Source organism: Amphiura filiformis, chromosome 5, assembly GCF_039555335.1.
Source record: "Amphiura filiformis chromosome 5, Afil_fr2py, whole genome shotgun sequence".
In the NCBI taxonomy this organism is placed as follows: Eukaryota; Metazoa; Echinodermata; class Ophiuroidea; order Amphilepidida; family Amphiuridae; genus Amphiura; species Amphiura filiformis.
The window spans coordinates 2109371-2135379 of NC_092632.1; the positions used below are offsets into that span (position 1 = coordinate 2109371).

The window sequence follows — 26009 nt, forward strand, 5'->3', positions numbered from 1 at the left end:
ATGTAGCAAATATTTCTTGCAGATTAATTCGTTTAGCAAAAATATCGCCAAATTTGAATTTCGTTCTGGTGCACCAGAACGAAATTACAACACATTGTCTATGGAGCAGTGTAATACACATAATCATGCATAACTCGCATAAGCATAAAATCGGAATCAACTGAAATTTTGGAAATAAGCTTTTTTCTTGGATTTCTACTGAAAAATGTCATAAAAAGAGGATGCTAGGATCACGAAATCCTCCTTTAATTACAGAATATTTGGGAGAAATTTTGTTCTTACAAAACAATGAAAATTAACTTTTCCCAGACTCACCCACCACACCTACATGTCATCCCAGATATTCCAATTGGCTTTTATTTTTTGTTTAATTACACTTTTGTGACTGGCCACCAGCAACCAGATGTAAAGTCGCCATATACCACGGCTCAATAAATACACATAGGCCTAACATACACAGGGAGGGGTGCTGGGATTTGTTATGCTCTTTTGGTCAAAAAAGGTCCATATTTTGAGAAGAAGGTGCACTTTTCACAAAATTGTGCCCCCCCCCCCCCTCTGAAAAAATGTCAACTTTTTCAAAATCTGTACCCCAAAAAAATCCTATCTGGTTAGTGGCTGTAAACTTGGGTAAGAGCATAGACTTCAGAGGCAAGATAACAGACACCATAGAAGAAATCTGATTCATTTACAATCTATATAGAATATACAATAGACAGCATTCTTATATACCATATATACATTAATTCATACATTACTTATTTATATTAATTCATATACAATATATAGCATTTTTAATTCATATAGCATTTACAATTTCCCTGAAGCACCCTCAATTAACACATTTAAACATCACCTTTAATACATGAATACAGGGCCGGATTTACCATAGGGCCAGATGGGCCCGGGCCCAGGGCCCCCAAATTTCGGGGTCCCCAAAATTGCCCTGTGCAATGTGCATCTTCCATTTTAGCTGAAAAAACACCATGTTTTGGACCAGAATAGGGTACAAAATTACAAAAACATTTCGCGCCTCGCGCGCACTGGCCTGTTTATAGCAAAATTCAACTTCAATTTAGGCTAAAAATGTCTAAAATTGAATTTTTTTCCCCCGCTTCGCGCGCAAATGTCCAAGTAAAATCTAAAGTTTAGTCACTTGAATGCACATGCCTTCCTCACGGTGCGTTTGGGGGCCTCCAAATTTTGGCCTGGCCCAGGGCCCCCAAAAAGGTAAATCCGGCCCTGCATGAATATAGCCTACTCTAATTAGTGACTCTCATTACCACTAAGTCGCTTTGCTGTGAATATATCCTGACAATAATGAAATTGAGATATAGGTAAAAATAAGAAGCAAAATGATATAAAAATCATGTAACATTATCAAAATTTACTAAGGGACTTTCAGTAGCAACAAGTGTAGTTAATGAGCAATGGTAATAACTAAATGTTCAAAATGTCCTACTTCGGTCCGAGTGGATCAGATCATGTCACACATGTTTTGTACATGCACATAACAAACAAGGACAAAATTATTCATCCAAAATATCAAAAGGAGTTTTTGTTTTTGAACAACAATAAAATAAACGATACAGCTTTACATATTTAATACAACCTTGTAACAAGAAGACAGCAAAAATTTTTTTTAAAAATATAAATAGCACCAAGAAGACATAAATAAACAATTATTTTGGACCAAATTTGCACAGGTCTGATGCAAAGGTATTTTCACATGGTTTATATTTTAGATAGTTACAAAACAATTCCACAGATATGGAAAGACAATTTTTATTCCACATTTACAAATTCAATTCCAGCATTTTTAATTATCATTTAAAAATAGCAAAGAACTTCTTCCAGAATATTTAGCCACACTTTGACCAAAATACATAATTGCATCAACCACTTACGATTCATATAATAGCTTATTAACAAATACAAAAATATGATAAAGTTGAACCTGATATTTCTATAGCATGAAAAGCATGTTGAACATATCAGATTCATGAGCTACCCAACAAACAAATGTTTTACAGAAATCATTTAAATTTCAGGTTATATAAAAGGTATAAAATGTTTTAATAGCCTTCAAAACATTTGTGAAACCTTCTTGCAAGACATTCTAACATAATGTTGTAAGTGTTGACAAAATAGTTTGCCTAATATTTGTCATCAGCTTTATAACATTTTATAGATCCAATATATCTGTGTTTGCTGGGTACATTTACAGGTACATGCAATGTGTTTTATGAGACACATCTTCTCTCATTGAAATCTCATTGCATCAGGTACTCTGTAATGAGGTATTCTCTGATTCAGAATTTTTGGCTCCTTAACACCATAATACATCTCCATTATATTTTCTAACACAATTATCAGTTTGATTTGTTACTATAAATTGACCCTATTCACGGATCGCACAATCATCTCAAAACGAGGTTCTACCCACAAAGTCATGCTGTGTGTGGGTACTCCAGTGAAACGCATGCTTTAATTACTGCGCACACTTTGCAAAAGCCTTCTGATCAGGCCCGTACGCAGGCACCGCACCTCCCCAAATTTGCAAAAGTATAAAAAAAAGTCCCAAAATTTCAGAATTTGCGAGGGTAGCGAGCAAAAAAATCAGGTTTTTTACGGTTTTTTGGTCAAAAAAGGTCCAAATTTTTGGGGAAAAATCCACTTTTTACAAAATTGCCCCCCCCCCCTGGAAAAAAAGGTCCACTTTTTCAAAATCAGCACCCCCCAAAAAAAATCCTGCGTGCACGGGCCTGCTTCTGATGCATTGCTAGAAAAGTGCAAGAAACTAAAATGCACAGTTTGCAGGGAGAACCTCCTTTTGGAAGAAAGATGGCTATAAAGGTGAACTATAACCCATGAAGTGCTTCACATGATCCGCTGAGCACTTTGTAGAAACCATGGTAAAATTAGATTTGCACGGTAAAATAATCAGTAATATTCCCCTATATAAATACATTAAATACAAAGGTGAGTGGTTGCAGATGGTTTGAGTTGGATGCTCATGATCACAGCAATACACTGTAAAAATTACACAACTCATTCAAAAATTTTACCCAACCTTTTAAACTGTCACAATAGGTTGGGTAAATTAATCAATTAAGTTGTGTAATTTTTAAACATTACTTACTACTATTTAGACAAACCCTGTTTCTCCGTCTGTCCAAATGTGGCGCCTGTAGCAGGCACAGTTTAAACAATTAGTAATAACAATTTCAATAATGTACATACCAAAATTCTAGAAATCATGCAGCATTGGTGACACTGATTTGTGCGTAGAATAATACACTGTATAGTATAAAAGTATAAATTGTGGTATACAAATCTATACAGAAGACATCAGACTGTCCACTACAAGGCTCTTATCTTCTACCAACACTGTCTTTTTATCATCTCGGTGATCACATGTCCACAATAATTTCTCCTGTTTGCTTAGTTTGCGTGTATGTCTGTCACAATCATCACAGTCTTCATGCGAGTCGTCAATACTGACAGTATAATAGCTGCCGTGTGTCCGTTTGTGTTTATTGGTTCTGACATATCTTACTAATGGCACAAAACCAAAGAAAAGTCCAGCGAGAGCAAATACACCAGCAACAAGAACCATGGGTGTCTCATAGCTGCCAGTAAGATCATGAAGACCACCTGAAGAGAACATCAATGTGAATGGTTATGATGGTATCAAGAAGAAGAAATCTGTATCACATTGACTTAACCCAGGACTATGGCAAGGTTGAAAAATATGGGGCGGCCATCACGAATGTGGGCCAGCTAAAATACAAATAATTATATGCTCAAATTGAAATAAAGATATAAAGAAATACATAAAAAGTTTGTCAAAATGTTTGGCCGCCATGTCCTCCCTGGCCTGCTGATTGATAACGAGATTTTGTATGTACTGAGCCAAATAACAGCATCGTGAAATGGTTACATTTTTAGAGGATGTATTCTAATTTATCACTCCGGTGAATATGTGGTGTGATCAAGCAAAATAAGTCAGAAGTCGGGCGTATTCAATTTTCAGTGTTCTACTTGATTGTATAAAAGGCATTTGCAAAGCTACTCCCCTGACAAACAAATGAAAGAAAAGTGCCCCTCTGACAAAAAAAAAAAATGAAAGAGAAAATCAGGAGGGCAAAGGAAAAGAAAAGGGCAAGGAGCCCTTTTCTAGCAAAAATTCAGGGCCAAAATAGTGTAAAATACAAAATTTGTCCGCGCTACGTGCACACATTGTAACAATAAAGCCCTTTTTTAGCCGGATAATGGGCGAAAATAGTGTAAAATACCATTTTTCGCGCTACGCGCGCACATCGTCCCAATAAGGCCCTTTTCGGGAAGCTCGAACACATACAGTCTCTATGTATTGTATGATGCAACTGCAAATTTTTTCGTCTGTGGCACCCCCAAAATTTTATTTTGCCCCCCCTGACCAAGAAATCTGGATACACCCTTACACCCATGGCTCTTCTAAATTTACAATCATTTAGACACTCCATAGATGTACTTCCTGCCTTATTTCTTATAGCATTTCCTATACAGTAACATAATTAATAGTCTCAACTATATACAACTATTGTCAACTTTGAATATAAACCAGTTACAGTATGTTTATTTCAAGTACTTATTTATATTATTTATATATTTATTTTTGTATCAGTAATACTTACCAACCAGGAATGATCCTATGATGTAGCCCACACCCATCCCAGTCAGAAATATTGTAGACACACAGTTTGAATTTTTCAGCTCTTCAACACCTCCAGTTATGGGATAGATGTGCCAAATAGCACGGCCAAATGAGGCCGCTGTATTAGCAAAATATAAAAAGTAGAATTGAGTAAATATATTTATGCCATTTATATGTAATTGCGTTTGATCACAAAATCATTGAGAGCAGCATGGCAGAGTGGTTCAAGTTATTTAACCATGTTAGCATAACTGAGAGACCAGGGATATAAGACAAACACACAACCCTACCCACACACCTAAATATTACATTTTAATGCATACCTGATCACAAATACCCAAACACATCATGCACCACTTCCCTCCCCACACATAGGATTTTTTATAGGTCCAACACTTACTTTTCACTTTGTATGATTTTTATTTTTCAAAATGGTACCCACCGCCATCAAAATTAAGGCATATTTTGATAAACTCCAAGTAACCCGAAACCAGGCGGTAACAAGTGCATACAAACATAACCATCTTATTAGATGATTGTACTTGGTACTGTGTGTTGACACTATTGCATCATTTCTCCAATAATGAGTAAGTAATTGTTTGGAATGCATTACACTGGGCATGCTCAGTGGGAGATAAACAGAGGCTACTCAGGCTAGGGAAAATGCCCCCTAGTCAGAGATCTGTCCCCCAGTTTCCCCAGGGCCGCGACACTCCGGCACTTGTTGGAAGACATGAAGTACAGCAGACAGTTACATGTACAATGTGATTTTCTAATTTATAATTAGGATTACGTCATTGCCAGAATGCCAGAGCTTGTTTCATTTGTTCATTAGAATGATTGACAGCGGTGGGCGGACTTATACTCTAAAAATGTGATTCTCTAATAAATTATAGGTCACTAGGTGAATTCGGACCGTCTCTTCCTCAGATCACTATGTAGGACTCTATGGTATCTTCTCATTACACGTTCAGTAGTAAGACTTGGCGGCGACATTTACGCTATGTAATTGCATGTCTTCAACTGCTGTATAGTGTATAGCATGGTATAGGCAGTTTGTACAGAGTGTCGCTTCTCTATCTCTTTTTCTCGGGTTTCCCCCACCCTTAAAAACAACAAAATTACAATTTCATGATTTTTGACCCCCCCCCCCCTGAAATTCATTTTGCTTCAACTTGCTTTTAGTACTCCACCAAGGCATACTATTTATACTAATGAATTTGCACATTTACATGGAGCTTGCCCAGATGAAGAGTTTCATTTTAGTAGGGGTGTGTGGCACCAAACTTTTTATGCCTAAAGAGTTACGATTTTGGGAGTTTTACTCAATTGGAGCTAGTGAACTAGAACATGAACTCATATTGTGGGGCTGAAGGGTCTGAAAAAAGGGACCACTGACCACTGTACATATACCCATACCACCTTTACATGTCAGGGCCTCCAGCAGGGGGTGGTGGTAGACTTCTCCGTAGTCCACTTGCCCATTTTGCATACTCTGGCCATTACATTTAAGCATAAAACTCTGATTTATATTGATTTGTGTGCAACTGATAGATTTTCACATCTGTATCTGATCTTTTCAGTCACCGCACTCCCTCTGTTTGTTAGCTTCCCAAGTGGACTACTGACTTTGCCTTGCGGTTAAGATTTTTAACACGGGACTCTATGGAGAGTTAGGCCAATTTCTGGCCTAACTAAAATTGGCCATGATGTAATGCATCTTTAAATGGATCTGCCTTGTGATTGGATCCCCATATCTCGCTATTGTTTAAATCTTTCGGGTCTGCGCCATTACCATTAACTACACCGTACACAACTATCTGTGGTATTTGAGCCGCTTTTGTGTTGACGCGAAAGTTAATCTATCATCAAACATCTAGCGCGTCTTGTATATACCATGCTTAGTACTTGAGGTTAATGGACTGTATAAACAAGTATGCGTGACTGTGTGTTTTTAGAGAGCAAAGTCCCGGGGGTAAAGTTCTGCTTTAAATTCAAAGTCCATAGTCGGATTTTCGGGGTTTGCTATCAATAAACTGGTAGATTCCAAAATCAGAATTGTTCAGTATTAAAGTGAGCCATTATAATTATGCAAGATAATGTTGCATTCAGTTACTTTTATTGTCACTAATTATCTGATATTTTTAACTCTTTATGACCATTTTACTATTGAATACTTTAATTTTAATATACATCATCAGTATAATTTTGAGTTCAACGAAATGGGTTCATCATGACTAATAATAACATATTTTTAATAAAATTCGACTATGGCATAGTCTAGGGGTGGTGGAGGAGGCTATCAGTCAGTGCACCCATTCTTTACATGTCAGGGCTTCCAGCAGGGGGTGGTGGAGGAGGCTATCAGTGCACCCATTCTTTACATGTCAGGGCCTCCAGCAGGGGGTGGCGGAGGAGGCTATCAGTGCACCCATTCTTTACATGTCAGGGCCTCCAGCAGGGGGTGGCGGAGGAGGCTATCAGTGCACCCATTCTTTACATGTCAGGGCCTCCAGCAGGGGGTGGCGGAGGAGGCTATCAGTGCACCCATTCTTTACATGTCAGGGCCTCCAGCAGGGGGTGGCGGAGGAGGCTATCAGTGCACCCATTCTTTACATGTCAGGGCCTCCAGCAGGGGGTGGCGGAGGAGGCTATCAGTGCACCCATTCTTTACATGTCAGCAGGGGGTGGCGGAGGGCCTCCAGCAGGGGGTGGTGGAGGAGGCTATCAGTGCACCCATTCTTTACATGTCAGAGCCTCCAGCAGGGGGTGGCGGAGGAGGCTATCACTCAGTGCACCCATTCTGTGATCTTCATACTTACCGACTACAAATGATGCAGCAGATATATATGAGCTACTCAGCACCAACCCAATGGTGAAGATAGCATCCAAGATATTGCCAAATACAGCCACATAAATGGATGGTATACTTTGAATCACTCCAGCAATAGCAATGAGGACCAGCTTCCCTGCAATCTCACCAATGCCACACATAAAGATGATGCTTGCAGACTGACCTTCACTCAGTCCAACAGTATCAGGGCTTTGTAAGAAATTCACCTGAAATGAATATACAAATGGATTTGTTGAATGTATGAAATTCCCAACCCTGATTAATATTATACAGGGTGTCCCATCAATTTATCCGAAACCATTTTTGCATCAGTATATGCAGTCTGAGATCATATCCTATGTTTATGAATTTGAATGACCAAGATTTTAAGTATGTAAAAAGTCTTACTATATTGACAAAGTAAAAGCTCCAACCACTCATAGTACCAGCAGTAGCTGCAAGAAACATCCATGTTTCCGGTTTGCCCAAAAATTCCTTGGCTTCATCAATCTTGCCTCGTGGTTCTGATGGTTTTACAGAGTCAGTTTTATCATGTTTAGCATCATTCTTGGAGTCTTTGAGACTCTCCTTTCTGGATAACTTCTTGATATCCTTCTCCTCGTAACTGTCATTGTTATCTTCTTGTGTTGATGGGAGAGGACATAATGGGATACAACTGACAAGACAAAGGACAAGGATGACAGCAGAGATGAGCTGCATAGCAATTCGCCAACCATATGATCGGATGAAATAATGGAGGAGAGGAAGCGTGACCATCCATGCTGTAAAGACAAAAAACAACATTCATAAAATTTAATTTGTATTGAAAATCTGTAGACTGATTATTTTCATGGTTGAGTAGCAGCTTGGTAAATGAGTTTTGTCTAAGTATAACTAAATAAAATGATGAAAATCAACAAATGATACAAAGCTACAAAAATCTATTTTAACGTTATTTTTAGAGCCAGAATGCTATGCCATATTTATTATCAAATCAGTGCACAGTAGCTTAAAAGGTTTAGGATATCTAGTGATTTCATATTACTTGCAAACAAGATGTAAGAGAAAAAGATCTTAAAATAAAGCCATTTGATTTTGTTGTTTCAGAAAAATTGCTCCAAATTATATAAAGTATTTTGCCATAAACTCATCAGAATCTGATTAAATGGGGATGGAACTACTGGAGACTTTCTTTTTTGGCTGTGTTTATAAAACTATATGCAAAATACAACTATTTTGAATGACCTTGACATATCATGATTTGCTGATTCTGTTTCAAAAAGTTATCAAAAGAAATTGAAAGTAGGCCTATCCATTGTATTATTTTAATATGTTTACAAATTCACAAAATGCATTATATTGCATTCATGATTTTATCTGTATAAGTATTAATATGTTTTCAACATTGACCAAGAAGTGCATTGTCCAAACAAATATACAAATGAAAAATATATTAAGTAGATTGATATTAAATCAATCACAAAATGAATTACTGTGATTTGCATTCCTGCAGGGATAAAAATTATTATAACTTAAAAGGTCATATAGATACTCTTTTGCAAAATAAATAAATAAAAACTTCAAAAACACGAAAAAGACCATGCAGAAGTGCTGCAGTAAATACTAGCAGGGTCAAAATAATGCTCTATATTCAGTTTATCCGAATATTTTAGAAGGATTTTTGCCAATGATTTAAGATTAACACATCAGAATTGACAGTGTTAGTGTTAAAGGAGTATTTCGTGATCCTATCATCCTCTTTTTATGACATTTTTCAGTAGATATCCACGAAAAAAGCTTATTTCCAAAATTTCAGTTGATTCCGATTTTGCGTTTGCGAGTTACGCATGATTATGTGTATTACACTGCTCCATAGACAATGTGTTGTAATTTCGTTCTGGTGCACCAGAACGAAATTCAAATTTGGCGATATTTTTGCTAAACGAATTAATCTGCAAGAAATATTTGGTATATAAACATTATGTAGCCAGAGGTATCCATCAGTGGTGTAAAAATCTCAACTTTTTTTGGGAAAAGTGGGGGATGAGGCTGTGGATCACGAAATGCCCCTTTAAGAGAAACACTTTCTAATGCTAATGCAGTAATGGTAATCTTTAAACACTTTATTGTGTTAACTTTACCACACATGTTGGCACATAAACATTTTGTGCTCTGTTAATACATAAACACTTTCTCATGTACATTTCTAGTGTTAACAAAAATACTTTCTATTTTAACACCTGGTTTTTAACACAAGCACTTTCACAAACAATCAAACGTTAACATAAACACACATAAACACTTTCTAGTGTTAATGTTAACACTATAAAGGCATGTTATACTTACATGCAGAAAATCCAGCCGATGCTACAGTTACTGGTCGCTCACTATTCACAGGAAAATATTGAAGTTGAAGACACAAGGAAGCGTGGAACAAAAAATTAACTCCTATTCCATATATAATTCCCAGAGTCAAAAACAAATAGGTTATGGATGGCACGAAAGACGATGTAAAGGCACCAATGGCACAGAATATTGAGCCCAAGATGCAGACTGACCGATGACTTATTTTGGTGAGGAGAAAAGCTGTGATGGGACTCACCAGGTACGCTGTTGCACTCATTAAACATCCAACATACCCTAAAAAGAAAACATTAAAATGAATTAAAATCATCTCGAAATGTACTTACAATATGAAATTAATTATCTTGTTTAAAACCTGATTTATTAGGCGTAGATCTCGGTAGGGGGGGGGGTAGGCCTATATCCCCAATATTTCATACAATCACCCCCCTCCAAGTTGACACCCATATGTGGGGTTTCGACCAAATTAACCTCATTTGGTCATTTTAGCCAAAAAATGCCAATGTTTGCGCTCGCGCGCATTTATTCTACTTTTGCACCATTTCACTTCAATATGGGCAAAATTTTTCGCGCGCTTCGCACGAATTGGTACCAAAAACTTATTTTGTCGTCAAAGTTGGTTGATTCACTACGTTATACTTCAAGACATTTTTTCCAACCCCATCACCTCAATGTCAAAAAGAAATCTACGCTACGGCCAAAATAGCCATAGCCAGTGGGGTTTCTCTCACCATGCTCACGTTATCCTTTTATTTCGGCTTAAAATGGATAGTTCCTTTCCTGACAGAAAGTCAGCATTTTGAGTAAAGAATAATCAAACTAAAATTTGATGATCAACAATCCGAAAAGGTTTTGGATTTAGACCGGATTGATGGGAATTTCAGGACGTTTGCCGCCTCAAAATACATGACCAACATCTAACTCATTGAGATTGAATCTGTCAAAATGGCAAAGATTCAACAAACATATTATATTAATCATGTTAATTTTCCGGGAATGCTTTGAAAACGATGTCTGGATCCCGGGTCTGGACATAATGTTTTCTATGCAGCTGTAAATGCCTGCATCTGGCTGCTATTTGCAGTTAAACATTTATAATTGCATGCAATTGGTCATCATTATCCAGGGTATTGCTCAAAATTAATAGTCATCCAGTATCCCTAGCAACTGTTGACCAAATTCCAACATTTTTTATATAGCACTGGCAGTTTCAAACACACACGGTTTTTGCCGTAGTGATTTACTTCATATCATTTTCCTGGGATGCTGCTGTCAGAATGCAAAAACATTAACTCTATAAATTGAAAAAGAAATAGAGTTAATGAAGTCAGCCACAATAGCATAATTAACGTACCCAGCAAACACAAAAAACCTTCTTGACCATACTTGATAAAGCCTAGGGTTGTCATAAAACGTTTACGCTTTGAGATATAATAGGTATAAAACTTTTTCACAACATTCGAAAACATGTTTTGAAAACTTGTTGTTTAGGCTATAGTGGTGACGAATTAGTTTACACAAAATGTTTACAATTAACTATTTTACAATAACATTCTGACTTTTTTTCTTCTCATGCAAAACAGTTTAAAACGTTTTCATGACCTTATAAACACCACTTATTGAAACGTTTTTACCAACCATCCCAAGCGTAAAAACATTTTTGTGTTTGCTGGTAGCACAACAAAACAATTCCAGAGTTGATTTTTATCAATAAAAATCAAGGTTCTGCACTGCTTACTATGCATTCGGTTATTTTGGTTTATGCAATGCCGTCTACATGGTCTAACTCACCTGTTACCGAAACTTTTGTATCAAATTCATTAATCAATTCCGTAAAAAGAAGCGAAAATCCATACATGAGCGAATAACTTGCAGTGTAGAATATAAAACAAGAAATTGTAATAATCCATCCCAATCGCTTAGGCTCCTCTTTAAACCATTTTACCCCCTTTGCAAGTCGACAAGGTAGTTCGTTCATTCTGCACATAGCTGATCTTTTGCAGGTGCTATCTTCTGAAGACGACGGTGATCCCATGGCGATACCGTATAGTTGTCAACTCCTTATAACTCTTATGACTGTATGCAGTGAAATGATGTCACCTGAAGTCTGGTAGCATATCAGGATGTTCAACTTACTTGCAACAAGTTGTATTGTGAGTTGATATCTCAGCTCCGATCAGCTGACAAGAAGTAGTAAACATGCAGTTCATTGCGGCGCTCGCTAGTCATGCTAGTAGTTTAAATTGACTGAGCTTTTTTGAACCCACATGCCACTGAATGCACAAACCGCTTCAAAGCTATAGCTGCATAAAGTCAAAGTCACTGAGCAGGTAGTGCGTGCATACAATTGCCAGGCCTATTTAGTGCACAGCCAGGAGTAGAGTCAGTAGACAGCCCTGGCAGTAGATGCCCAAGGATGGCAGTTTTTAGTTGTGCATGACTTCACATGACATTTTTTTAACACGATTCTATTCACTTTTTTGGTCAGGAAGTTTGTCACTTGCTTGTTTTGACTTTCCAAGTATTATTAGGCCCTATAGCCTGTAAAATTGTATAGCGAAATAAGCATATGGCCTATGCCTATAAAACTAAGCATAAATACATCAATTAATGAGCTGAGCTCGAATTAATAATTTACACAAGGAGGAAAATATTTTTAAAGGGATGCGTAGCGTCTTAGGGGCACGTACGTGCCCTCCAATTATCGATTGCAAACTTTAGAAAATCCCATAATTAAATTGCCGAAACCAGTTAGTGCCCCCCCATCAGACCAGTTAGTGCCCCCCCGTATGATAACTAATGGTTAGGGTACTTTGACTTGCCTTGTGGGCCCAGGTTCATTTCCCGGCGGTGGAGATTTGCTGAGTTATATTGACTTGACTTGGGGGCATGTCTGCATTATTATGTTCAATGTATGTCCTATTGCTAATGTGTGTCCTCGTTCGTTCGCCATGGTTTGATACATCATTAGGCCATCTACCATTTGCGTCTTCATAAAGTTGAAGAAACAGTTGCATACAATAATCCATCTGCATGATCGTCCGTTAGTTCGAAGGGTAATTATTCCGAAGGTTCATTACTCCCAAACTAAAGGGTCATTAGGCCTCCAACTTTACGGCAATACTCTAGTAGTTTACTCCGAAGGGTCATTAGGCCTACTGAAATCCCGGCCCCAACTCAACACAAAAGTTGGCAACCATGAGAGTTACCAAATCTTTCAAAGACCCCCTTTGCAATGGTTTTTTATCAAATTTTCACCCCTTTTTCATGCAAAATCGAGAACAAAATTTGGCCAAAAACAACCCCTTTTTTGTGGTTTTCAATGACTAGATTTTCAAACACCCCTTTTCAATGACTAGAATTTAAAACACCCCGTTTTCAATGACACTAAATATTGACATAAAATTACCGGATATATACCCATTTTATGCACATTTCGTGGACAGTGCAAATAAAATATCCCATTTTGCTGATTTCACAGTCAAATTTGGCGGACAGTCCAAATTAAATACCCTCTATTTAACCAATTTCGCGGTCCTTGCTACTATACTGGTGAAAAAATTACCCATTTTCCGCGCTATTTGGTACGGTAACTCTCATGGTTGCCAATTTTGGGTTGAGTTGGGGGGCGGGGGCGGAACTGAAATTGATAATGACCTTTTGGAGTACTAATCAGAGTAACAAACCTTATTGAATACGGTTACTTTGGGGAGAAATGACAAATTTGCGCAACTTAAGAGTGGACATGGTAATTGGAAACATGGGTTATTGCAAAAGACCGACAGTTCTGCAAGGCTCCAACCTAAAGTGTCTGGAAAATGCCATTTTTACACTATTGGTTTATCGTTGTTTAAAAAAACCCATTGCTTGACAGCCTAGGGCCCGACTGAAAATTTAGGTACCGGTAGTAGGGCCTATTGTGAAAAGCAATGACTAAAATTATCGCAGGACCTAGTTCCGATCGATCCGACTGTGTGTTTTTCAAAAGGCATGGGTCTACGTGCAGTTTCTCTCCTCCTTGTCTCTTTTTTTCACTTTCTCTTCTCTACTCAGGCACTTCATGTAAGTTCATGACACCCTGCCCCCGACACCCACCTGCTGACACCATTAGTGAATTAAAATAGCGCCATCCGTTAATAGGCGACGAGCGACGAGTAAATTGGAATTAAGCTGTAAATAACGCAGCAAGGTCGGATGTGGACCAGAATAGCTATTTTTATCAAGAAAAAGTAGCTGAAATTTAGACTTATTCATTATCAGCATTTGTCTAACTCAGGACCAAGTAAGTAATATGTTTAATGTGTTATTTCTACTGTCTAGAACGGTGTTAAATGGGTAGGAATGTGATTTAAATCTCCTCTGCAAATATTCTGCGTGCTGGCTGTTTTCCATGCACACATAACTGAAACATGCATGCATGCATGCGCATGCACATCTAGATCTGACATTATGCCTGCCACATCCACATACTTGTGCATAATACGGAAGGTCGATTTGTGCCCATATAATGTTTAGGCCTATGTTAAACTGTATGTTATACAAATTGTACTCTATCATTTCTACCCTATGACGAACCGACATACGGTACCTGTAAATCAAATTGCCCGCAAAAAACTGGTCATCGCTGGTATTTTTCATGAAGAAAAACGACACTTTTACGCCGAACATGTCCAAAACACGCCAGCTGACGTACAAGCCTCCCCACGCATGTACATAAACAAGCCGTGTTCATTGTTTAATTGTCACCTGCAGCTGTTCGCAAGAAAACTTTCTGCATAAAATTGCCTGGGGTCGTTATCAGGCCTGAGCAGAGTCTTAGCCAGAAATCAGAAACCACCCGTCCAAGCAGACACCAAAATTTGACCCTCAAATATAAAACAACTTGTCTATACCCATGGAAGGGTCACTAGGGTCAAATATGTCCTGATTTGGCCTTTACATGTCACTCTGAATTAGTCTCAAGTTCATATATATACCTTAAAATCATCTGTTTTAGAGCTATCACATCTGTAAAATCCATTAAATCCACCCGTCTAAAATTAGATTAGGCCGTCTTAAAGACGGGTGGACGCATGGCTAGCCAAGACCTTGGGCCTGAGACACACTGGCGCTAGTTTGAGGACAGTTACAGTGAGTTACTAATGTCATGCAGAAAATGTGTGATGGGTCGCCATTTTGTGACTCGTGCAAGCTAACGCAAACAAATTATTGGACTTAATAATCTTTTCAAGTTTTAATAAAACGTGCAAAAAAATAAACATCATAAACTTAAAAATGGTATATCATTTGACTTCAAACGATATCCAGAAGCGGAGTTATGGTTAGTTAAACTTTGCTCCTTCAACAAAATTATAGCTTTTTTCATTTCTATGTGTGTCTCTTTTTCCACATTGCTGGCAATAAATATCAAACAGTCATAATTGGCGGTCATTTCAAATCATCCCCAAGTCAACGAGGTTTAAGAAGGTTCTCTCATTGTTAATTGTTGGTTATGCATACCTAATTACATAACCATTAATGACAGATTTAGAAGAGCAGTGAAACATGCAAAGACACATCCAGGGGCAGACTGCGGAAGTGATCATATTCCAGTAGTATGCACACTTCGTTGTAAGCTGAGAAAGTTGAAGAGAGCGAAGATCACGAAGAAGGTAAATTTTGAACAGCTGAAGAAACCAGAGATCCGAATGGAGTATTCCAACAAAGTGGAGAACAGGTTTGAGCAACTTACAGACGAAGGAGAAGAGATGAAATGGGAATCAATGAGGGATATCTTGGTCGAAACAGCAGAGGAATGCCTGCCAAAGAAGATGTGTTATTGTTAAATCAAGTGGATAACATAAGAAATTCTATCAATGATGAGAGACAGGCAAAAGATCATGGACAGGGTTTGAAAAAATATAGAGAGTTGGACAGGCAAATAAAGAAACGTTGCAAGGAGGCCAAAGAGACCTGGCTGAATAGTGAATGTGCCAAAATTGAGAGTCAATTTGGAGAGAATCGGAATGTGTACCAGAGGATAAATGAGATCTCAGGCAGGAAATCAGGCTGTTCAAGCTCTGGGTACATCAAGGCAAAGAATGGTAATATGCTGGTAGGGAAAGATGATGTAATGAAAAGATGGATTGAATATGTTGGGGAGTTATTTCACAATGTAAGGGACGGTTTGCCAAGCTTTCCAGATTCTATTGAGGGTCCAAAGATATTGCAGTCAGAGGTTCGATCAGCTATCAAAATGATGAGCAGAAATAAGGCTGCTGGGCCAGATGGAATAGTTGTTGAAATGATTGAAGCATTAGAGGATTATGGAATTGAGAAACTGACAGGAGTCATCAACAGAATGTATGATGATGGGATATTTCCGGAAGACCTGAGCAAATCAATCTTTATTGCTCTTCCCAAGAAACCTGGCGCTGTGGATTGTGAACAACACTGTACAATTAGCCTTATGAGCCATGTTACAAAGATAATTCTAAGAATCCTGTTACTCCGTGCAAGAAGTAGAATAAATCCTGTGATTGGTAAAGAGCAGTTCGGCTTTGTAGAAGATGCTGGTACCAGGAATGCGATTTATGTCTTGAGAATGTTAACAGAGAGAGCGGTAGAGATGCAGAAAGATGTTTTCATGTGTTTCATTGACTACTCAAAAGCCTTTGACAAGGTGAGACATGATCAGCTTTTTGAAGATCTTGGTAAGCTAGACCTGCATGGAAAGGATCTACGACTGTTGCAGAACCTTTATTGGAACCAAACAGCGTGCATAAGGGTGGATGGAGATTGTAGTGAATATACAAGCATTAAGAGAGGAGTCAGACAGGGATGTGTGATGTCACCAGATCTCTTTAATTATTACAGTGAGCTGATTCTAAGGGAGCTAGAAAAGGAAAACGGTCTTGGTATAGGTGGACATAACATCACGAACATAAGATATGCAGATGACACTGTCCTATTAGCTGAGTCTGAGGAGGATCTGCAAAGGCTTCTTGATGTGGTGGTTCAGGAAAGTGAGAGGAAAGGTTTATCGTTAAATTGCAAGAAGACAAGTTATGTATGGTGGTATCAAAGACTGAAAGCCCAACATGCATATTGAAGGTGAAAGATCAAAGAATTAAGCAAGTTTCCTCCTTCAACTACCTTGGCAGTCTAATCACAGAAGATGCCAGATGTATTAATAGTAATTACACCTGGTTAATTTTGTGCCCATTATTGCATTTTTCTCAAAATTATAGCACATTGGTGACAAGTAAGACATGTATTTTATAGGGGCAAGGACTACAACTACTGCACTGGAAATTCAGCAACTCAAGGCAAGTAGTTATTGATTTATTGATCAAATATTGGTTTTCCTCATTTTTGACTGTAACTCCACAACTGTTGTCTGTGCTGAAATAAAATTTCCAGTGCAGTAGTTGTAGTCCTTGCCCCTATAATATACATGTCTTACTTGTCACCAATGCGCTATAATTTTTGAGAAAAATGCAAAAACAGGCACAAAATTGGGCAGGGGTGTAGTACCCCCTTAAGGAAGGGCAGTGAAACATGCAAAGACACATCCAGGTGCAGACTGCGGAAGTGATCATATTCCAGTAGTATGCACACTTCGTTGTAAGCTGAGAAAGTTGACGTCAACGTCTTAGGATATGGCACCTAGAGAGAGAGAGAGAATGTCATAAGGATCATTGCATTTAAATTTAAGCTCAATCAGAGCATTTTCGGTTAAAATGACCTTTTTTGACCCCTGTGACCCCTGGATGACATCTGACATTTGGAAATATTTTTATTGTATTCTTTATATATTTCTCTTTCATATGACACCACTTGGGGGGTCATACCTTCGCGGCATTTAGAGATATGTCCATTTTAGACCAAATGGTTAGTTAGTAAGCTAGTAAGCTAGTAAGTAAGTAAGCTAGTAACATACACTAATATAGGCTGATACCATTTCATGGTTCAGCAAAAATTTAACATTACGTTATCATAAAATCAAAAAATATTATTTTATTATGTATGAGAATAGAACTTTTATGATTGATACAATGAAAAAAAAAAAAAATTACATATATTTTATATTTTTATGGTATTGACCGCTAGTGTTATGCTGCTTCGTTCCTAGTATGCCAAGCATTGACATGTGATGTGATCTGTGAAAACCATTCACATGTAGCATTATCCTATTTTGTTTAAACAAAAAAGATGACAAGGCTAAAATTCTTAACTATTTCTTTATTTTTTTTCTCATTTTCAGTCCTTCTTTGCTCATAACTTTTGATGTTGACGTCACAGGTACAAAATGAAAACAGTTCTAAAAAGACTTCTAAATTTCCATGTTTTTGTCATGTTTTTGTCAACAAAACTCAAAAATGTCCATGTTTGGGGAAGAATACAGTTATTTAGATTTGTGTTATTAGATAAAAAAATTAAACTTATGTGATGCGATCAACTTCCGATCAAGCAAAATCAGTCAGAACTTGGCAATCCTAGTTTTTAGATATATGGGCCAAATAATGTGTGTAGGGGTGGAAAAATCAAAATTGTGACACAATCTGCTCCATGTGGGCCAAAGGAGGTATTTTTGAAAATGAGTTAATATTGTAATTATTACCTTATACATGTACAAACATTATGCTATCATATACTGAAAACACCAAAGGTCTAGCATACTTGGTTCTAAAGTTCTGAGATTTTCTGATGTGTATATTCTAGGCACCGGAGTTTTTGCGCGGTTCGCGAAAAAGCGCACATTTTCGCGCATTTGGGTGTCCAAAGCGCATTTTGGGTTCCATCGAGAATGTTCACGATTTTGACCCATCGATAAGCTTAAAGTTAAAACTTACAATTTTATGCCCCGAATCGGCAGCATTTACAAGAAATTTCACGCAATATTGGTTCTAACTTCTCTTATGTACATCAAAATACAAATAACGATCATTAAACCAAGCATAATGTGGGGAAATTTGCCCTTGCTTTTGACATTTCGATCGACGATTTGTGATGGTCGCCATCGTTTCGTTTCGTTTCATTTCGTTTCGTATTGGAATTTCCTCCTTTTGTGTAGGAGCACCTCTTCCTTTTTGAAGAGTAGGTTCAGTTCACAAACATCCACTAGTCACTTAACAATCACAAATAAAGAAGAATTGTTCCTTCTTCCTTTACATTTAGTCACAGATCACGATCACAATAATCAAATATACGGTATATAAAGTTAAGGTTGTCGGCAGCGGTGAGGGGAATAGGGTCAGGCAGGGGGCAGGGAGTAGATGTCCAGTATGATGTCCGGCTCTTGGTTCTCAGCTGAGTCGGGATCTGTAACATCTTTATTTTTTATTTTTTCCAGAAACTGGAAATGAACCGGAAGTCGTTCGTAATTGATTGACAGGCCATGGTTTTACCGATGTTTTTCTCGTGTTTTGTATTGATAACATGGGATCACACATTTTAGCGCATTTTGACCTATTTTTTGGCGCATTTTCGCGCATTTTGAAAAGTGGCCAGCGCATTTTGCCGTTTTAAATCGCGCGAAACTCCGGTGCCTAGTATATTCTTATGTATTTTATTGTTTTTTCCTCTATATGTTTGCCTTTATCTCATTTTCAAATTTGCCGCCTTTGGCCCCCATGGACCAGATCGTGTCACAATTGACTTCTTTGCAAAAGTGGAAAGGAAAAACATTCTTCTTTCAGTTGAAAATATTTTTCAATGAAATTCCGAAGGGAAAATGTTTTAAAAAGTGCCTTTTTTGACCCATCCAACTTTGATAGTTGTCAAAAATCATGAAATTACTCAAAAGAAGCTCGGATTTAGCATTTTGTAATGCCAAATTTCGTAGCCATATCTTAAACCAAAGGTATCATTGCTAAGTTGACCATGTATTTACATGTATATTTTAGGTTTGCTAAAAATGACTCAATTACAGTATGCTAACTTTAAACTTGAGTTTCTTGTGTTTTTCTTTACCAAGTTGTAATGAGTTTTCACTAATGTGGAGCTTTGAATATGCTGAAAATGAAAATGTAATAATCCCAAAATTGACCTGGGCCTACTTCAGACTGATTTTGCTTGATTGTACCACATAATGTATGGCTAGCTTACTACTACCGGTATTATCATGATTAGCCCCCCCAAAAAAAGATTGTTTGCTTGTCCTCCACCGACCGACCCTAATCTGGAAAATCTGGAAAAAAGTTTTTGTTTTTGTTTTACTGTACATACGAGGGGGTATCAAAAAGTTTTAGAAATCGCCCAAAAGTGAAAGAGCTATATCAATGAAATTTTGTCAGTGCAATCACTGGTCCTTATGTACACTATGGTGCAAAAATGGTCTCATAAGTATGTTTACTTTTTTTACAGGGGCTAGATGTCACTACCTGCCTATGTAACCGCATAACCAGCAAAATGGAGAAAATTGAGGCATGCAGCATGATTAAGTTCCATTTTAAGGGTTACAGTGCCCAGAAAATCTGTGATGAAATAAAAATTCCTTTTCCAAAAAGCAACAGTGACATATCACAATCACCACCGAAGATAACTTTCATTTCATCATCAATTTTCTAGGCACTGCAACCCTTCAAAAGCAGAATCTTAATAATGCTGCTTGCCTCAATTTTCTAAATCTTGCAGTTTATGCGCAGTAACTGGGGCAGCGGGTTATTGGCATCTAGTGCCAACTGTAAAAAAAGTAAACATACCTATGAGACCATTTTTGGACCATAATGTACATAAGGACCAGTGATTGCACTAACAAAATTTCATTGATATAGCTCTTTCACTTCTGGGCGATTTCTAAAACTTTTTGATACCCCCTCGTATATGAATACCGACCCTAATTTTTGAAATTCCAGAAAAACATTTTGTTCAACATTTTGACATCCTGAAAAGTTTTTAAACTGTTTTAAAAACACAAATGAAGTGGTATAAAATATAGAAATATCCCAATTCACAACTATTTGGGCTATTTATTAAGCTAATTAAAGGCATACAGTCAACTGGTAGTGAATTTGCTCCCAATGAGTCAAGACACGGCTTATTTTACTAAGTTTGCTGTCTTGTTTGCTACTGAGTTCAATTTAAACTTGCTTTAAGTTTTTGACTTGAATATGTTTTTAAACTACAGCATTTAGTTCTCCTTGTTTGGTTTATATTTTGTTGTCTGTCCCTGAAGAAGAGCAGTTTATCTGCTCGAAACATCGGTTGATTTTTGTCTGTTTGGTTTTGTTTGTCTGCTATGGGCACAGTGATTTTCAGTGAAATTTTACTTGGTATCGGAACAAACTTTTTGCTTGTAAGCCCCATTAACTTCGTTTCGCAACATGCTTGATGATGATCGTTAGAAAATATTAATGTTTGTTAAATAGTCATTTCAAAAAATATTAATTATCATGATTAATATTTAAGTAAAATTTTACTTTTTGACAAAACTTTTTCTCTGTTTCAGATGAAAATACATTATGATTATTATTTTTTATGAAATTATTATTTGTTGACAAACTTTCATTAACTAATGTATTTTTCAAACGATTGCTACATGAGTACGTGTCAATTTGAATGTAACATAAAATAATGATATTCAAACCTCATGCTCTCTCAGAAGGTTTAACGACTTTCAATTACTGTAAAGCGTGACATTTTCACAGTATTTATTTTTTTGGGATTTGAACTTTTCGGAGCAGTTTTGCTATTTTGTTTATTCACAATTTCAAATAGTTACACAATGAAGCCTATAGGTAACAAATATTTTTGCAGGCTTTTAACCCCCTGGACATGCACTACTGTTTATCTAACAGCATTTCTGATTGGTTGATAACTTGAAATACTCATTTCAATGGCCAATTATGCATACGATAGGCTTTAAATTATTTATGGTCAAACTTGCATTTGCAGATGATCTTATTAATACCCTTCTTGATTGGTTCAAAATTGGACACAATATTCATTTTGGCCAATCGGCAAGTAGTTCTCATGGCTTTTAAATTTGTGGCTCTGAAATTAACCATGAAAAGTGTGAAAATAAAAACTTGATGATTTTGGGACTCAAGCAAACTGGCATATGAAAATGTTTAGCGGGGATTGAACCCTGGTTGCTGGATTAGCGCATGAGCGGTTTGTGATATACACTATGGGTTGATCTTATGACATGTTAATACATCAAAGTCTTTAAGAATTTATAGGAATTGTGTATTTTGCACACACTAATTTAATTTTAAGGGTAAGAATGGGCAACGTCCAATCAACCATCAGGTATGCAGAGGATACTTTGACATTAAAACAAAAGTTGATGATGTTAAAACTTTGTGCAGTAAAACATTGATGACCTTTTCCTGCCAAAAGGTCATACATGTATCATCAGGAGCAGCATCATCCCAGGGCAGCAGCATCTCTGGTTACAGAAGAAGTACAATTTTCCTCCACTTTATAAATGTGTGAGGCCACACTTGATAACGTGTGGGGCCATTTGATGAGTCTCAAGCATTAGACCTATTTTGAAAACATTCCTCGTTTTCAAAATGCAATTGATATGTCTGATGTTTTCTCAGGTCCCACAAAAATATGTCAAAACGTTGTTATCCGAGCTGGTCTTAACCCTGGAATTATTGGGCCTCATAACTGCTAGATTTTTGGTCTAAAGAATATAAAAGTATATATTTTTAGAATGGCAAAGACTTGATGAATTCATCTGTCAGTGAGGTCAAACTTAGGCCAAAATGCTCATTTTTGGAAAAAAATCCAAAAAACACCCTGGTTTTTTTTTTTGGCACAAATTTGTTTGGTCAACATGAAAAAAAAAATTTCATTTAATTCATATTTAAAAACTAGATAAGAATATTTAGAACTTTTTTAAAAATGTTGATCTACTTTGAGAAATTTGCACAAAAAATGGTCAAAAAATACTCAATTTTCAAAAAATCATAAATAGCCTGATTTTCACCCAAATTTCAAATATTTTTGATGAACTTGGTCAAAATATATCCATAATGTGCAGGAAGTTAGGGAACAACCCAAAAGTTCGACGAAGCCCTATAAACGAAAGTCCTTTCGTTAGGGAGGGAGGGGTCAAAAAGTCCGATTACGTTTGTAAAAAAAGTAGTTAAAACATCGGTCAAAGTTGATCTTTTTTTTTAGGATTTTTAAAATTTTACAATTATAATGTATATTAAAATATATAATTGTACAATTTTAGTATTTTATGAAGTACGATATTGAAATTTTAAAGTGGTAGCTGTAAATAAAATAGAATTATTGTATCTTAAACGTGATTAATATCCAAGACGCTATGACACCCGATTAGTAATTTTCCTACCGGGGTGACACTCTTCGTTAGACCTGGGTCAATATTCATATTGTGGGTCCTTTTCATATCTTGAAATTCCAAGAAGATATGACTGACCCCCAGTGGGGTCAAATGAAAAAGATAAAAAGTACAGAATATAATAAAAAATAATTTCCCCATCGGAGTGCTACTCCTCATAAGACTCTGGTAAATATTCCTATTTTGGGTCTCTATCTCGAAATGCCAAGAAGGTGTGACCCCGGGTAACAGTGGTATACCACATGAGGTATCCGTGTTCTATAAGCTGCATATCCTATCAACGACTGCTATACCTTGTTTAGGACTTTCAAAAGAAGTACCTGCATGTGCAACCATGACTGTTTCAAACTAACCCACTTAGGGTCAAAGGTCATTAAGGGGGGTAAAATCTTACAATTGCCTTATCTCTACATCTGTAAGGGGTGTGGGGCTCAAACTCAGTGACAACATATCTCATGACCAGGGGAACATTTGACAAATTTGAGAAATGCATTTTCTGTACATCTGAAGGGGTAGGCCTACAGGGCTCAAACTCTGTGACAATAAACTTACTGACCAGGGGCAGTGGCGTAGCCAGTGGGGGGCCAGGGGGGCCGGTGCCCCCCTGCTCGTCATGGGCGTCGGTTCATGTAAGGCCGTCGGTAGACGGAAGGCGTTGTTGAAAAAAAAAAATTGGGTTAACAATAGACTATTTTCCATCCAGGGGGACAGAAAAATGAGAATTGTAACGAAAATGATGAAAAATTGACAATTGCACATAAAAAGTATGTGTTTTTATGTTAGTAGCGCCTATTATCCTTTTTTTTTTTTTTTTTTTTTTTTTGCTCTTCACTTTTTCAAACCATGCTAAAAAATTTTGGGTCAACAAATCACAACTTCCGTCGGTAAAAAATATTTCCGTCGGTACATTTACAAGTTGTGCCCCCTCGGTTCCAAAATCCTGGCTACGCCACTGACCAGGGGAACATTTTGGAACGCTATTCAGGGGTCAGGTCAAAGGTTATCTGGGTCAAATCATATGCATAACAATAAAAAGTGCAGCTGCAGGTCAGTAGCGTTTTGAGTGAGTCCATGGTAATGCAAACTGGCCTTCAGATATTCTTTATTACCAACTTCTATTATTATGCGGCATTAAATGTCGGCTCAGCGATAACAAAATTATAATGACAATTGCAACATATAATAATAATGCTAAATCTGTGTCAGAATGCTACATGAAAGACGATGTTTAACATAATTAAGAAAGCTATCAGATTGATGATTTTATATCTGTCATTGTTAGGTGAGATAATCCCACAGATTCAAGCAATTCCTACATTCAATCAGAGAAGATGAAAAGAGAGGAGATTTAGATTAAGCTGATTATCCCAATTATTGACTCCCACATCAGCATTTGAAGTAAACATTACCGGGAAACATAAACCTTCATGGCTGAAAAGTTTCATCCTTAAGGGAACAACCCAAAAGTTAGATGAAGCCTTATAATAAACAAAAGTCCTTTCGTTAGGGAGGCATAGGAGGGAAGGGGTCAAAAAGTCCGATTACGTTTGTAAAAAAGTAGTTATAACATCGGTCAAAGTTGATCTTTTTTAAGGATTTAATATATAAATTTTAGTATTTTCTGAAGTACGATATTGACATTTTACAGTGGTTGCTTGAAATAATTTCAAATCAATATACTAGAGTGCAGTACTCGCAACCTGCAATTTGTAAGTTCATTTTAATCAGCTGTACCGCACCTTGATTCTTTTTTTATTTGAAAATCCAGCAAGTCATATTTTTTTTCGTGCCCAGAAAGGTATAAGAAAAATATTTTAAAATAAAATAGAATATTGGTTTCTTCCATAAACGTGATCAATATCATTGCATTGTTGCACTCCTCCACATCCCCATCCACCATAGCGACGGTCCTGTATCCTATGAATCCGGGTTGGAATTTTCGATATTTGAAAACTTACGTTAGAAGTGAGGGGGGAGGGGGTTAGCCTTCTAACGAAAGGACTTTCGTTTATAGGGCTTCATCGAACTTTTGGGTTGTTCCCTTATGTAAATTTGCACTTCAATGCAACTACATTTTGATTGGACTACATTTATCCTGCCGGTTCCAGTGCAGTGGCTAGCAACTAATTAATAATTTACATTTGTTGATATTCTGTGTTCCACCACAGGTGCCCAGCCCTCTGCTGCAGAACTAATACCCTGATACATATTGAAAGTAATACCAGTCTGTTACCTGTGCTGTTGGACTGAGATGATACACTGCTAGTGAGTATTACTTTACAGTAATTATAACTTCATACATAGGTACTACTTTTTTTTTACAAGCCTTAGATTTTAAGTGAACCAGCTGGGTGATCATGCTTTGAACAAATTGGCATACAATTTGCCCAAGGGCATTTGCTCATATGACTGCAATTTATCTGCTCTGTAGGATGAGATTTAGAGCCTAGGCACTTTACTTCAACTGGCAATAAGATGAGAACAACAGTGTGAAATAGGAAGGTATTACTGTATTCATTCCATTAACTGCCCATGCCCCTATAAACACCCACCCAGTGTCCATGCAAATCTGAATCATGGTCTGAAAAATACACATTGATGATGATGATGCATGAATATTTTGGGCCTTTTTTACATATTGTAGGCCTAAACAATGTAAGAAATAAGCGCCCACCCAAAATGACACTGTTAAGCGTCCTGGGCGGTTAATGGAACAAATGCGGTAGTTTAAGTACTGTATATTAACACAAACTCTTGAATTGATGGGCATTCATGTATCTCCAGGCAATGGGCGCATCCAGATATTTTTG

The 26009-nt window shown here is 37.2% G+C and overlaps 2 protein-coding genes across 3 annotated transcripts in view; one reads left to right on the top strand and one right to left on the bottom strand.

The window, feature by feature from the left end:
• Positions 1-2818: 2818 nt before the first annotated feature.
• LOC140152462 (monocarboxylate transporter 13-like) lies at positions 2819-12248 on the bottom strand. Its single transcript, XM_072174779.1, has 6 exons — positions 11688-12248; positions 9879-10172; positions 7941-8314; positions 7522-7759; positions 4680-4817; positions 2819-3657 (listed from the first exon to the last, which is right to left on the bottom strand). Exons 1-6 carry the CDS (start codon positions 11929-11931, stop codon positions 3338-3340), a joined length of 1608 nt encoding a protein of 535 aa, XP_072030880.1. The 5' UTR covers positions 11932-12248; the 3' UTR covers positions 2819-3337.
• A 1832-nt stretch (positions 12249-14080) lies between these two features.
• LOC140152463 (2-(trimethylamino)ethylphosphonate dioxygenase-like) overlaps positions 14081-26009 on the top strand; it is a 42270-nt gene continuing 30341 nt past the window's right edge. For both annotated transcript variants that reach the window (XM_072174781.1, XM_072174782.1), the window contains exons 1-2: positions 14081-14178; positions 25368-25464. The gene's annotated coding sequence lies outside the window, so the exon portion shown is untranslated. The remainder of the gene's footprint in view (positions 14179-25367; positions 25465-26009) is intronic.

What these genes read in the sequence shown, in the direction of transcription:
- LOC140152462 (XM_072174779.1), bottom strand. Translation starts at nt 11,931, where the DNA reads ATGGGATCACCGTCGTCTTCAGAAGATAGCACCTGCAAAAGATCAGCT. An exon ending in GCTTTTACTTTGTCAATATA is followed by an intron (nt 7,760 to 7,940) that starts GTAAGACTTTTT and finishes TATTCATTTCAG; the next exon opens with GTGAATTTCTTACAAAGCCC. An exon ending in CATAGGATCATTCCTGGTTG is followed by an intron (nt 3,658 to 4,679) that starts GTAAGTATTACT and finishes TGTTCTCTTCAG; the next exon opens with GTGGTCTTCATGATCTTACT.